Source organism: Procambarus clarkii, chromosome 60, assembly GCF_040958095.1.
Source record: "Procambarus clarkii isolate CNS0578487 chromosome 60, FALCON_Pclarkii_2.0, whole genome shotgun sequence".
Taxonomy (NCBI): domain Eukaryota; kingdom Metazoa; phylum Arthropoda; class Malacostraca; order Decapoda; family Cambaridae; genus Procambarus; species Procambarus clarkii.
The window spans coordinates 23,588,785-23,603,478 of record NC_091209.1 but is presented as its reverse complement, the minus strand read 5'-3'; the positions used below and the strand labels follow the sequence as shown (position 1 = coordinate 23,603,478).

Below are 14,694 nucleotides of genomic sequence, written 5' to 3'. Positions count from 1 at the left end.
TATAACCCCCTCCTACAGTGGCATGAAAAAATTGGTTAATTTCCAGTGCCTGTGAAGATGCCTAACCTTCAGAGAACAGCACTTAGGCGCTCTCAGGGGCCGCACCAGCACCCTCCTCCCCCGCCTCTTGTCTTACAGAGTGCCCCGACCTCTTTACTCGAGTCTCAGGGTCAAATTTTTTTTAATAATCTTTCCCTTTATTTTCACCTTTTCTCGCAATACTTTTGTTATTAGCCTTGCCTTAGTATTCGAAGACTTCATCCTTGATGTACTTGCCCTCGAAGTACTCGTCCTCGAAGTGCTCGTCCTCGAAGTACTCGTCCTCGAAGTACTCGTCCTCGAAGTGCTCGTCCTCGAAGTGCTCGTCCTCGAAGTACTCGTCTTCGAAGTACTCGTCCTCGAAGTACTCGTCCTCGAAGTGCTCGTCCTCGAAGTACTCGTCCTCGAAGTACTCGTCCTCGAAGTACTCGTCCTCGAAGTGCTCGTCCTCGAAGTACTCGTCTTCGAAGTACTCGTCCTCGAAGTACTCGTCCTCGAAGTGCTCGTCCTCGAAGTACTCGTCCTCGAAGTACTCGTCCTCGAAGTGCTCGTCCTCGAAGTGCTCGTCCTCGAAGTACTCGTCTTCGAAGTACTCGTCCTCGAAGTACTCGTCCTCGAAGTGCTCGTCCTCGAAGTACTCGTCCTCGAAGTACTCGTCCTCGAAGTGCTCGTCCTCGAAGTGCTCGTCCTCGAAGTACTCGTCTTCGAAGTACTCGTCCTCGAAGTACTCGTCCTCGAAGTACTCGTACTCGAGGTCAGTGTGGGGTTTATCCCCTTCTCGCTTCTTTCCCTCTCTAAGAATGTTGGAGCTTGAATATTACCCTGAGAAGCTGCTCTTGTTTCTTCCCTGACTTACTGCTCGAGACGTTGGTGGCCAGTAAGACTATATGGAGACGGGGCCCCAGGTGAAGGACCAGCAGGGGTTGTGGGGTTGCCAGCAGGGGTTGTGGGTGGCCAGCAGGGGTTGTGGGGTGGCCAGCAGGGGTTGTGGGTGGCCAGCAGGGGTTGTGGGGTGGCCAGCAGGGGTTGTGGGGTGGCCAGCAGGGGTTGTGGGTGGCCAGCAGGGGTTGTGGGGTGGCCAGCAGGGGTTGTGGGGTGGCCAGCAGGGGTTCTGGGTGACCAGCAGGGGTTGTGGGGTGGCCAGCAGGGGTTGTGGGGTGGCCAGCAGGGGTTGTGGGTGGCCAGCAGGGGTTGTGGGGTGGCCAGCAGGGGTTGTGGGGTGGCCAGCAGGGGTTGTGGGTGACCAGCAGGGGTTGTGGGGTGGCCAGCAGGGGTTGTGGGTGACCAGCAGGGGTTGTGGGGTGGCCAGCAGGGGTTGTGGGTTGGCCAGCAGGGCTTGTGGGGTGGCCAGCAGGGGTTGTGGGTGGCCAGCAGGGCTTGTGGGGTGGCCAGCAGGGGTTGTGGGTGGCCAGCTGGGGTTGTGGGTGGCCAGCAGGGGTTGTGGGGTGGCCAGCAGGGGTTGTGGGGTGGCCAGCAGGGGTTGTGGGGTGGCCAGTAGGGGTTGTGGGGTGGCCAGCAGGGGTTGTGGGGTGGCCAGCAGGGGTTGTGGGGTGGCCAGCAGGGGTTGTGGGGTGGCCAGCAGGGGTTGTGGGTGGCCAGCAGGGGTTGTGGGGTGGCCAGCAGGGGTTGTGGGGTGGTCAGCAGGGGTTGTGGGGTGGCCAGCAGGGGTTGTGGGGTGGCCAGCAGGGGTTGTGGGTGGCCAGGAGGGGTTGTGGGGTGGCCAGCAGGGGTTGTGGGGTGGCCAGCAGGGATTGTGGGGTGGCCAGCAGGGGTTGTAAGGTGGCCAGCAGGGGTTGTGGGGTGGCCAGCAGGGGTTGTGGGGTGGCCAGAAGGGGTTGTGGGTGGCCAGCAGGGGTTGTGGGGTGGCCAGCAGGGGTTGTGGGTGGCCAGCAGGGGTTGTGGGTGGCCAGCAGGGGTTGTGGGGTGGCCAGCAGGGGTTGTGGGGTGGCCAGCAGGGGTTGTGGGGTGGCCAGCAGGGGTTGTGGGGTGGCCAGCAGGGGTTGTGGGGTGGCCAGCAGGGGTTGTGGGGTGGCCAGCAGGGGTTGTGGGTGGCCAGCAGGGGTTGTGGGGTGGCCAGCAGGGGTTGTGGGTGGCCAGCAGGGGTTGTGGGTGGCCAGCAGGGGTTGTGGAGTGGCCAGCAGGGCTTGTGGGGTGGCCAGCAGGGCTTGTGGGGTGGCCAGCAGGGGTTGTGGGGTGGCCAGCAAGGGTTGTGGGGTGGCCAGCAGGGGTTGTGGGGTGGCCAGAAGGGGTTGTGGGTGGCCAGCAGGGGTTGTGGGGTGGCCAGCAGGGGTTGTGGGTGGCCAGCAGGGGTTGTGGGTGGCCAGCAGGGGTTGTGGGGTGGCCAGCAGGGGTTGTGGGTGGCCAGCAGGGGTTGTGGGGTGGCTAGCAGGGCTTGTGGGGTGGCCAGCAGGGGTTGTGGGGTGGCCAGCAGGGGGTTGTGGGGTGGCCAGAATGGGTTGTGGGGTGACCAGCAGGGGATGTGGGGTGGCCAGCAGGGGTTGTGGGTGGCCAGCAGGGGTTGTGGGGTGGCCAGCAGGGGTTGTGGGGTGGCCAGCAGGGGTTGTGGGTGACCAGCAGGGGTTGTGGGGTGGCCAGCAGGGGTTGTGGGTTGGCCAGCAGGGCTTGTGGGGTGGCCAGCAGGGGTTGTGGGTGGCCAGCAGGGCTTGTGGGGTGGCCAGCAGGGGTTGTGGGTGGCCAGCTGGGGTTGTGGGTGGCCAGCAGGGGTTGTGGGGTGGCCAGCAGGGGTTGTGGGGTGGCCAGCAGGGGTTGTGGGGTGGCCAGTAGGGGTTGTGGGGTGCCAGCAGGGGTTGTGGGGTGGCCAGCAGGGGTTGTGGGGTGGCCAGCAGGGGTTGTGGGGTGGCCAGCAGGGGTTGTGGGTGGCCAGCAGGGGTTGTGGGGTGGCCAGCAGGGGTTGTGGGGTGGTCAGCAGGGGTTGTGGGGTGGCCAGCAGGGGTTGTGGGGTGGCCAGCAGGGGTTGTGGGTGGCCAGGAGGGGTTGTGGGGTGGCCAGCAGGGGTTGTGGGGTGGCCAGCAGGGATTGTGGGGTGGCCAGCAGGGGTTGTAAGGTGGCCAGCAGGGGTTGTGGGGTGGCCAGCAGGGGTTGTGGGGTGGCCAGAAGGGGTTGTGGGTGGCCAGCAGGGGTTGTGGGGTGGCCAGCAGGGGTTGTGGGTGGCCAGCAGGGGTTGTGGGTGGGCAGCAGGGGTTGTGGGGTGGCCAGCAGGGGTTGTGGGGTGGCCAGCAGGGGTTGTGGGGTGGTCAGCAGGGGTTGTGGGGTGGCCAGCAGGGGTTGTGGGGTGGCCAGCAGGGGTTGTGGGGTGGCCAGCAGGGGTTGTGGGTGGCCAGCAGGGGTTGTGGGGTGGCCAGCAGGGGTTGTGGGTGGCCAGCTGGGGTTGTGGGTGGCCAGCAGGGGTTGTGGAGTGGCCAGCAGGGCTTGTGGGGTGGCCAGCAGGGCTTGTGGGGTGGCCAGCAGGGGTTGTGGGGTGGCCAGCAAGGGTTGTGGGGTGGCCAGCAGGGGTTGTGGGGTGGCCAGAAGGGGTTGTGGGTGGCCAGCAGGGGTTGTGGGGTGGCCAGCAGGGGTTGTGGGTGGCCAGCAGGGGTTGTGGGTGGCCAGCAGGGGTTGTGGGGTGGCCAGCAGGGGTTGTGGGTGGCCAGCAGGGGTTGTGGGGTGGCTAGCAGGGCTTGTGGGGTGGCCAGCAGGGGTTGTGGGGTGGCCAGCAGGGGGTTGTGGGGTGGCCAGAATGGGTTGTGGGGTGACCAGCAGGGGATGTGGGGTGGCCAGCAGGGGTTGTGGGTGGCCAGCAGGGGTTGTGGGGTGGCCAGCAGGGGTTGTGGGGTGGCCAGCAGAGGTTGTGGGTGGCTAGCAGGGGTTGTGGGGTGGCCAGCAGGGGTTGTGGGGTGGTCAGCAGGGCTTGTGGGGTGGCCAGCAGGGGTTGTGGGGTGGCCAACAAGGGTTGTGGGGTGGCCAGCAGGGGTTGTGGGGTGGCCAGAAGGGGTTGTGGGTGACCAGCAGGGGTTGTGCGTGGCCAACAGGGGTTGTGGGGTGGCCAGCAGGGGTTGTAGGTGGCCAGCAGGGGTTGTGGGTGGCCAGCAGGGGTTGTGGGTGGCCAGCAGGGGTTGTGGGTGGCCAGCAGGGGTTGTGGGGTGGCCAGCAGGGGTTGTGGGGTGGCCAGCAGGGGTTGTGGGTGGCCAGCAGGGGTTGTGGGGTGGCCAGCAGGGGTTGTGGGGTGGCCAGCAGGGGTTGTGGGGTGGCCAGCAGGGGTTGTGGGGTGGCCAGCAGGGGTTGTGGGGTGGCCAGAAGGTGTTGTGGGGTGGCCAGCAGGGGTTGTGGGGTGGCCAGAAGGGGTTGTGGGTGGCCAGCAGGGGTTGTGGGGTGGCCAGCAGGGCTTGTGGGGTGGCCAGCAGGGCTTGTGGGGTGGCCAGCAGGGGTTGTGGGGTGGCCAGCAGGGGTTGTGGGGTGGCCAGCAGGGGTTGTGGGGTGGCCAGCAGGGGTTGTGTGTGGCCAGCAGGGGTTGTGGGGTGGCCAGCAGGGGTTGTGGGTGGCCAGCAGGGGTTGTGGGGTGGCCAGAAGGGGTTGTGGGGTGGCCAGCAGGGGTTGTGGGGGTGGCCAGAAGGGGTTGTGGGTGGCCAGCAGGGGTTGTGGGGTGGCCAGCAGGGCTTGTGGGGTGGCCAGCAGGGGTTGTGGGGTGGCCAGCAGGGGTTGTGGACTGGCCAGCAGGGGTTGTGGGTGGCCAGCAGGGGTTGTGGGTGGCCAGCAGGGGTTGTGGGGTGGCCAGCAGGGGTTGTGGGTGGCCAGCAGGGGTTGTGGGGTGGCCAGTAGGGGTTGTGGGGTGGCCAGCAGGGGTTGTGGGGTGGCCAGCAGGGGTTGTAGGGTGGCCAGCAGGGGTTGTGGGGTGGCCAGCAGGGGTTTTGGAGTGGCCAGCAGGGGTTGTAGTGGTGGCCCGGTGCGTCTCAGCGATAAACACACCATGAAACGACAACAAAAATATTGCCAACTTTCCTATCATGTTTCCAACCAGGTGGTGCGTGGAGGCGAGTGTGTTGACACACTCAGGTGGTGCGTGGAGGCGAGTGTGTTGACACACTCGGGTGGTGCGGGGGGGGCGAGTGTGTTGACACACTCAGGTGGTGCGTGGAGGCGAGTGTGTTGACACACTCAGGTGGTGCGTGGAGGCGAGTGTGTTGACACACTCGGGTGGTGCGTGGAGGCGAGTGTGTTGACACACTCAGGTGGTGCGTGGAGGCGAGTGTGTTGACACACTCGGGTGGTGCGTGGAGGCGAGTGTGTTGACACACTCAGGTGGTGCGTGGAGGCGAGTGTGTTGACACACTCGGGTGGTGCGTGGAGGCGAGTGTGTTGACACACTCGGGTGGTGCGTGGAGGCGAGTGTGTTGACACACTCGGGTGGTGCGTGGAGGCGAGTGTGTTGACACACTCGGGTGGTGCGGGGGGGGGGGCGAGTGTGTTGACACACTCGGGTGGGGCTGGGGAGTACCTCCTCAGCCACAACTTTTAATTGGAAAAATGCCTCGTGTATATTTAGCGTGTCTAAAGCTTTTGGGCTCAGTGTTCTACTTAAGAGTAACTTCCTCGCGTCCTGGTAACCTAAGTTCAGGTGAGTGCGGTGAAAATTTTATCACACGAGATGATAGAACCAACATTGTGGGGCTTGAGACAGGTGTGGCTCAGGTGTACAGGTGTGGCTCAGGTGTACAGGTGTGGCTCAGGTGTACAGGTGTGGCTCAGGTCTACAGGTGTGGCAAGGGTGGGTCAGGTGTACCCGTGTAGCTCAGGTGAACACGTGTGGCTCAGGTGAACACGCGTGGCTCATGTGTACATGTGTGGCTCAGGTGTACAGGTGTGGCTCAGGTGTACAGGTGTGGCTTAGGTGTACCCATGTGGCTCAGGTGTACACGTGTGGCTCAGGTGTACACGTGTGGCTCAGGTGTACACGTGTGGCTCAGGTGTACACGTGTGGCTCAGGTGTACACGTGTGGCTTAGGTGTACCCGTGTGGCTCAGGTGAACACGTGTGGCTCAGGTGAACACGCGTGGCTCATGTGTACATGTGTGGCTCAAGTGTACAGGTGTGGCTCAGGTGTACACGCGTGGCTCAGGTGTACAGGTGGGGCTCAGGTGTACAGGTGTGGCTCAGGTGTACAGGTGTGGCTCAGGTGTACACGTTTGGCTCAGGTGTACACGTGTGGCTCAGGTGTACAGGTGTGGCTCAGGTGTACAGGTGTGGCTCAGGTGTACACGTGTGGCTCAGGTGTACACGTTTGGCTCAGGTGTACACGTGTGGCTCAAGTGTACAGGTGTGGCTCAGGTGTACACGTGTGGCTCAGGTGTACAGGTGTGGCTCAGGTGTACACGTGTGGCTCAGGTGTACAGGTGTGGCTCAGGTGTACACGTGTGGCTCAGGTGTACACGTGTGGCTCAGGTGTACAGGTGTGGCTCAGGTGTACACGTGTGGCTCAGGTGTACACGTTTGGCTCAGGTGTACACGTGTGGCTCAGGTGTACACGTTTGGCTCAGGTGTACACGTGTGGCTCAGGTGTACAGGTGTGGCTCAGGTGTACACGTGTGGCTTAGGTGTACACGTTTGGCTCAGGTGTACACGTGTGGCTCAGGTGTACACGTGTGGCTCAGGTGTACAGGTGTGGCTCAGGTGTACACGTGTGGCTCAGGTGTACAGGTGTGGCTCAGGTGTACAGGTGTGGCTCAGGTGTACACGTGTGGCTCAGGTGTACAGGTGTGGCTCAGGTGTACACGTGTGGCTCAGGTGTACACGTTTGGCTCAGGTGTACACGTGTGGCTCAGGTGTACACGTTTGGCTCAGGTGTACACGTGTGGCTCAGGTGTACAGGTGTGGCTCAGGTGTACACGTGTGGCTTAGGTGTACACGTTTGGCTCAGGTGTACACGTGTGGCTCAGGTGTACACGTGTGGCTCAGGTGTACACGTGTGGCTCAGGTGTACACGTTTGGCTCAGGTGTACACGTGTGGCTCAGGTGTACACGTTTGGCTCAGGTGTACACGTGTGGCTCAGGTGTACAGGTGTGGCTCAGGTGTACACGTGTGGCTTAGGTGTACACGTTTGGCTCAGGTGTACACGTGTGGCTCAGGTGTACACGTGTGGCTCAGGTGTACAGGTGTGGCTCAGGTGTACACGTGTGGCTCAGGTGTACAGGTGTGGCTCAGGTGTACAGGTGTGGCTCAGGTGTACACGTGTGGCTCAGGTGTACAGGTGTGGCTCAGGTGTACAGGTGTGGCTCAGGTGTACACGTGTGGCTCAGGTGTGGCTCAGGTGTACAGGTGTGGCTCAGGTGTACACGTGTGGCTCAGGTGTACACGTGTGGCTCAGGTGTGGCTCAGGTGTACAGGTGTGGCTCAGGTGTACACGTGTTCCAGGTCCAAACAAAGGACAATTACACTGTTGATTTGTTGAATCAAGTGCATTGATATTGTGTATGATTTCGTCTGTTCTTAACCAAAGCATGAACAGGTAAATGATATCTCACTGGTTGTTATAGGATAATCTGATATAATATGATAACCTGATATAATATGATAACCTGATATAATAGGATAGCCTGATATAATAGGATAGCCTGATATAATAGGATAGCCTGATATAATAGGATAGCCTGATATAATATGATAACCTGATATAATAGGATAGCCTGATATAATATGATAGCCAGATATAATATGATAACCTGATATAATAATTTTGCTAGAGTTTCATATGCACTGTTGATGGTTGTTCCCGTATTATTTTTGCCATATAATTAAGAAAAAAATATTATTATTTTAGGTTCTCTAAATTAAATTAAATGTTTAAATTTATTTAAGTTGTTTACTTTTGTATGACTAAAGAAAGGTGGACAACTTATATATTATATATCTAAGTATTAGTGGTATATATTATACCGTAACTGGGTATAAGGTGGAGATGTCTCAGTGAGCCACACACTTTAAGGTAGGTTTTTTTTCTACCACTGACGTGGCCAGACATTTACAATGCTAATCAGCATATATACATTTCCTTCTGTCCTCCGTGGACAGGGTGAGAGATCTGTTAAACATATAGTTCAGGGATTTATTGAATAATTAACCACAGAAGGTGATTGTAGTGGTCTTTAAAATGCTAATTTAACCTAGAGACATAAATATATAGATACAGATATGATAGAGCCCAGAAGGCTCAGGAATCTGTATATCAGTTGATTGACAGTTGAGAGGGGGGGACCAAAGAGCCTGAGCTCAACCCCGCAAGCACAATTAGGTGAATACAGCCAGGTGAGTACACAGAGTTACGTCTGCCCTACTTAAAGTGTTCGATGTGTTCTTTACATAATATCATTAATGTGCATTTACAAAGGTGAAATGAAATTCTGATCAGCTTCCACATATACTTTATACACATATACATACGCACACACACACACACACACACAAGTGAGTGTGTGTGTGTTTTCTGCTGGTAAGAAAAGGCTGGGATTTTGAGGAGATGGATATTCAGGGCTGTGAAGGTTTCAGTGACTACATAGCAGGTACTGTAACAAATGGAGGGAAAAAAATTATAGTCGCAGTCATATATAATCCACCACCAAATGACAGAAGACCTAGACAGGAATATGATAGAAACAACATGGCCACCATTAACATAATAGAAAGAGCAGCTTCTGTTGCTAGCAGGAATGGATCTGGACTACTAATTATGGGAGACTTCAACCATAGGAAGATAGATTGGAAGAACAGAGACCCGCATGGAGGACCAGAAACATGGAGAGCTAAGCTGCTGGACGTGGCAACAAGAAACTTTCTAAGCCAGCACACCAAAGAACCAACAAGAATGAGAGGAGAAGATGAACCAGCAATGCTTGATTTGATATTTACCCTAAATGAATGGGATATAAGGGAAGTTAAGATGGAAGCGCCCTTGGGAATGAGTGACCAGAGTGTATTGAACTTTGAGTACCTAGTAGAACTAGGACTTATCTCCCCCCAAAAAGAACTAGGAATCAAAAGGCTGGCATACCGAAAGGGGAATTATGAACAGATGAGAAGTTTCCTAAGTGAAATACCTTGGGACACAGACCTCAGAGACAAGTCTGTACAGGGTATGATGGACTACGTTACCCAAAAGTGTCAGGAGGCAGTAAACAGGTTCATCCCGGCCCAAAGGGAAAAATCCGAGAAGCAACAGAAGAATCCATGGTATAATAGGGCATGTATGGAAGCGAAGAAACTGAACAAAAAGGCGTGGAGGAACTTCCGGAATAACAGAACACCAGAAAGCAGAGAGAGACACCAGAGAACCAGGAATGAGTACGTCAGGGTGAGAAGAGAAGCAGAGAAAAATTTTGAAAATGATATAGCTAACAAAGCCAAGACCGAACCAAAGCTACTCCACAGTCACATCAGAAGGAAAACAACAGTGAAAGAACAGGTATTGAAACTTAGAACAGGCGAGGACAGGTATACAGAGAATGACAGAGAGGTGTGTGAGGAACTCAACAAGAGGTTCCAGGAGGTCTTCACAATAGAACAGGGTGAGGTCACTGTGCTAGGAGAAAGGGAGGTAAACCAGGCGGCCTTGGAGGAGTTCGAAATTACGAGAGAGGAGGTCAAGAGACACCTGCTGGATCTGGATGTTAGAAAGGCTGTTGGTCCAGATGGGATCTCACCATGGGTACTGAAAGAGTGTGCAGAGGCACTTTGCTTGCCACTCTCCATAGTGTATAGTAAGTCACTAGAGACGGGAGACCTACCAGAAATATGGAAGACGGCGAATGTGGTCCCAATATACAAAAAGGGCGACAGACAAGAGGCACTGAACTACAGGCCAGTGTCCTTGACTTGTATACCATGCAAGGTGATGGAGAAGATCGTGAGAAAAAAACCTGGTAACACATCTGGAGAGAAGGGACTTCGTGACAAATCGCCAACATGGATTCAGGGAGGGTAAATCTTGCCTTACAGGCTTGATAGAATTCTACGATCAGGTGACACAGATTAAGCAAGAAAGAGAGGGCTGGGCGGACTGCATTTTCTTGGATTGTCGGAAAGCCTTTGACACAGTACCGCATAAGAGGCTGGTACATAAGCTGGAGAGACAGGCAGGTGTAGCTGGTAAGGTGCTCCAGTGGATAAGGGAGTATCTAAGCAATAGGAAGCAGAGAGTTACGGTGAGGGGTGAGACCTCCGATTGGCGTGAAGTCACCAGTGGAGTCCCACAGGGCTCTGTACTCGGTCCTATCTTGTTTCTGATATATGTAAATGATCTCCCGGAGGGTATCGATTCATTTCTCTCAATGTTTGCGGACGATGCTAAAATTATGAGAAGAATTAAAACAGAAGAGGACTGTTTGAGGCTTCAAGAAGACCTAGACAAGCTGAAGGAATGGTCGAACAAATGGTTGTTAGAGTTTAACCCAACCAAATGTAATGTAATGAAGATAGGTGTAGGGAGCAGGAGGCCAGATACAAGGTATCATCTGGGAGAGGAAATTCTTCAGGAGTCAGAGAAGGAAAAAGACTTGGGGGTTGATATCACGCCAGACCTGTCTCCTGCAGCACATATCAAGCGGATAACATCAGCGGCATATGCCAGACTGGCCAATATACGAACGGCATTCAGAAACTTGTGTAAAGAATCATTCAGAACTTTGTATACCACATATGTCAGGCCAATCCTGGAGTTTGCAGCCCCAGCATGGAGTCCATATCTAGTCAAGGATAAGACTAAACTGGAAAAGGTTCAAAGGTTTGCCACCAGACTAGTACCCGAGCTGAGAGGTATGAGCTACGAGGAGAGACTACGGGAATTAAACCTCACTTCGCTGGAAGACAGAAGAGTTAGGGGGGACATGATCACCACATTCAAGATTCTGAAGGGGATTGATAGGGTAGATAAAAACAGTCTATTTAACACAAGGGGAACACGCACAAGGGGACACAGGTGGAAACTGAGTGCCCAAATGAGCCACAGAGATATTAGAAAGAACTTTTTTAGTGTCAGAGTGGTTGACAAATGGAATGCATTAGGGGGTGATGTGGTGGAGGCTGACTCCATACAATTTCAAGTGTAGATATGACAGAGCCCGATAGGCTCAGGAATCTGAACACCTGTTGATTGACGGTTGAGAGGCGGGACCAAAGAACCAGAGCTCAACCCCCGCAAACACAACTAGGTGAGTACACACACACACACACACACACACACACACACACACACACATATATATATATATATATATATATATATATATATATATATATATATATATATATATATATATATATATATATATATATATAATCGGGCCTTGCATAGTAGGCCAAGAACTGCGTTCTGGCTACTAGGTACAACAGATATATATATATATATATATATATATATATATATATATATATATATATATATATATATATATATATATATATATATATATATATAGAAGGGGTACCACCTCTGGTGCAAGTGTAGGGACCCATAGCCTCGGAGAAGAAAATAAACAGTACTCAGAGAAGACCTTGTGGATTCTCACTGAACACCTTGATATTTTCTTCTCCTACCACCCCTATTCTTTTGGTATGTGTGTATATTTATCTAACTTTATTTGAAAATGTCATTACACAAAAAAAAGTTACAATATTGATTACATGCAGGGTACAAGGCTGCTTGTCACAAGTTGAATAGCTCCTCCAGCTCCTCAGATGGCGGGCAGGAACCATGGATGCAGTGAGCATTTCCTCTCTGGATTGCCACACTAAGGCGCTGAAAAAGAAAACTGGCAGCTCTAGGGTCTCTAGTTGTTTCGATTAGCTTAGACCCCAACTCCTTCAAAAAGCTAGCAGCACTTTTACCCCAGGCACCAAGTGTCTCTGAGGCAATGGGGACAAAATTGTAGTGGTACTCAAGGTCTCTGTATTTACGTGACTTGGCCGCTTCCCGGTGATTGGCAGCTCCTCCTGCTTGTGTAGCGCTGAAGTCAACATAGGTGTTGGCTAAAGTTGAAACGCAAGTGTAGTCCCACACCAACTGTCTACCATTCTTCCAGGGGTTCACCGTGATTCCGTCTGGGCGACCGACATGCTCATCAGAGTGGCGGGACATTAGGTAACGGAGCTCTCTCTCTGCTGGACAACTGGCTGTGGTAAAGCTTCTCTTAATAATGTCATTGACCTCGCCGTGTTTTGCATGTCATCCTCCTGTCCTTTGGCAGAGAAGGCCATGCCGTCCGTACCTGTCGGCCTCTGCCTCGCCGCAAATACACCTGTATTCGGTGTGGATTGGGGCAGCGAGGCGGAGAGCCACGGCAATTCGGAGGGCCTGCGGTATGAGACGGGTGCCGGTTGCTGACATTTGGGTTGCTAATAGGAAATCCCCTGCATGGGGAGCTGCTACAGCTCTAAGTCGGGCAGTGGCATGTGGTGTTGTCGCAGCTTCTAGCAAAGTCGCAGCTTCTTGGTCGGCAATGGGGCGATCCCAGCTGGATTGCTTATGGGCTTCAGAAGGTGGTGGTTGGGGTGCTGGTCCTGCGAGAGAGACCCATTTGGTTGTGCAGTCTGTGAAGCTAGGATCATGTACCCCTGCCTGTTGAACTAGGTGCTCAGGTAGGATTTCCTTCACCAAGTTGTCAGACCCCACTGAAGAGGACAGGAACGCTGATACAGCAATTTGTGTTGCTGTGCGCACGTCAAGGCCCCCGAGTCTGACAGGAAGGGAGGCCTGTTTCCACTGTGAGTCGCTGAGAGAAAGATTGAGGGCTTTTTCTAGTGTTGATTTCAGCAAGCTGTCATACTCTTCTAATTTAATATTGTTGAAAGATGGCGAACATCTTAGAAAGTAGGTCAGCCTGGGGAGGGACAAGCATCTGGTGATGAGGTAAAGTGCATCATGAGCATCGATGTCTTCAATCCTCACGTTCATCCTCTTCAGGTCAGTGATCTTCTTACCAAGGACCTCGTCGATGGCATCCCTTCCAAGAGGAGCACCTAGGAGTGTGCTGTCCTCAGGGTTGGTTGAATGAATATCAGGCAGAACAACCTTTATTTGCTCTATTATGTGCTGGTTGGTGGAGGTTATTTCGCACTTGGAAGGGTTCAGGGTGAGGCCTAGGCTTGCTCCTTGCTCCTGAATTATTCTTATGTCGTCCAAGAGTGAGGCTGGGGAGCCGGCTAGAGTACCATCGTCCAAAAACCAAATATTGAGCTCACTGGACAGGTTAAGGGTGACTTCCAAAATGACTGGGCAGAAAAGAAAAGGAGCATATATATATATATATATATATATATATATATATATATATATATATATATATATATATATATATATATATATATATATATATATATAATATATATATATATATATAGAGTTGTTAAATATGACCGAAAAAGTAAGATTAATAATTCTAACACGAATTTTCTCAATATTTCTTATGTTTCTTTTTACTGTCGATGGTAATTAAAAAATCAATTCTCCAAAATTAATTTTTATTTCTAGTCTGACGCGACGCTTGAACTCGTTTCGTAATAACTTATTACATTTTCAAAGACTTTAGTTTACACACACAACTGTAACCTGTAAACACTAATCAGAGTCAGTTGTTGTTGTTGTTTCAGATTTAGCTACTCAGAACGAAGTGTCCATGTAGCACGGGCTATGGTGAACCCGTAACAGAGTCAGCTAATCCTTCATACCTATACTCGCATTTGGGTGAGGTGATATGTTGCACCATATATACGATACATGAGTCGGTTAAGAACAATACGTTCAAGCACTTTACAAACACACGATGTTAAAGATATGGGTCTATAATTATCTTGGTATATGAATATAGTGTGGTTTGGGGATGGGAACAATGACACTCTTTGTCCAAGCATCAGGTAATACTCCTTCACGTAAACTCATTCTGTACAACACTAATAGTGGATTACCTGGTACGTGTGAGACTAATCTCAGTAGACTGTAAGTAATACCGTCCTCTCCAGGAGCAGTTGATTTTCCCATCTTTAGTGCATGATTTAATCCCCATTCAGTTACATCATTAAGGTCTGACACGTCAATGGCTGTACAGGCAAGATTGATGGTTCGTTGTCTGTTGGGGCGTGTCATTAAGTATGTGCTGTATGTTAATTGGGAGTGAGTTGTAGCAAGATGTTAGGGACCATTGTAGTGGACCTGTGGTGGTGTGTGTGTGTGTCACACCCTCCCAGGTAGTGGACGGTGGTGGTGTCTGAGTGTGTCACACCCTCCCAGGTAGTGGACGGTGGTGGTGTCTGAGTGTGTCACACCCTCCCAGGTAGTGGACCTGTGGTGGTGTCTGAGTGTGTCACCCCCTCCCAGGTAGTGGACGGTGGTGGTGTCTGAGTGTGTCACACCCTCCCAGGTAGTGGACGGTGGTGGTGTCTGAGTGTGTCACACCCTCCCAGGTAGTGGACGGTGGTGGTGTCTGAGTGTGTCACACCCTCCCAGGTAGTGGACGGTGGTGGTGTCTGAGTGTGTCACACCCTCCCAGGTAGTGGACGGTGGTGGTGTCTGAGTGTGTCACACCCTCCCAGGTAGTGGACCTGTGGTGGTGTCTGAGTGTGTCACACCCTCCCAGGTAGTGGACCTGTGGTGGTGTCTGAGTGTGTCACACCCTCCC

General features: G+C 53.3%; 2 protein-coding genes across 2 annotated transcripts in view; one reads left to right on the top strand and one right to left on the bottom strand.

The window, feature by feature from the left end:
• Positions 1-241: 241 nt before the first annotated feature.
• Positions 242-12,277, bottom strand: LOC123766999 (aspartic and glutamic acid-rich protein-like). The gene is made up of 2 exons (XM_069307350.1): positions 12,228-12,277; positions 242-833 (listed from the first exon to the last, which is right to left on the bottom strand). The coding sequence occupies exons 1-2, from the start codon at positions 12,275-12,277 to the stop codon at positions 242-244; spliced, it is 642 nt and encodes a 213-aa protein (XP_069163451.1).
• A 1,631-nt stretch (positions 12,278-13,908) lies between these two features.
• Positions 13,909-14,694, top strand: part of LOC138353923 (uncharacterized) — a 13,890-nt gene continuing 13,104 nt past the window's right edge. The window contains exon 1 of the mRNA XM_069307349.1: positions 13,909-13,933. Within this exon, the coding sequence (XP_069163450.1) occupies positions 13,909-13,933 (25 nt within the window). The remainder of the gene's footprint in view (positions 13,934-14,694) is intronic.

Coding starts and splice junctions, on each gene's coding strand:
- LOC123766999 (XM_069307350.1), bottom strand. CDS start 12,277: ATGGCCTTCTCTGCCAAAGGACAGGAGGATGACATGCAAAACACGGCG. Junction 834..12,227: donor GACATGCAAAACACGGCGAG/GTCAATGACATT, acceptor CAACATTCTTAG/AGAGGGAAAGAAGCGAGAAG.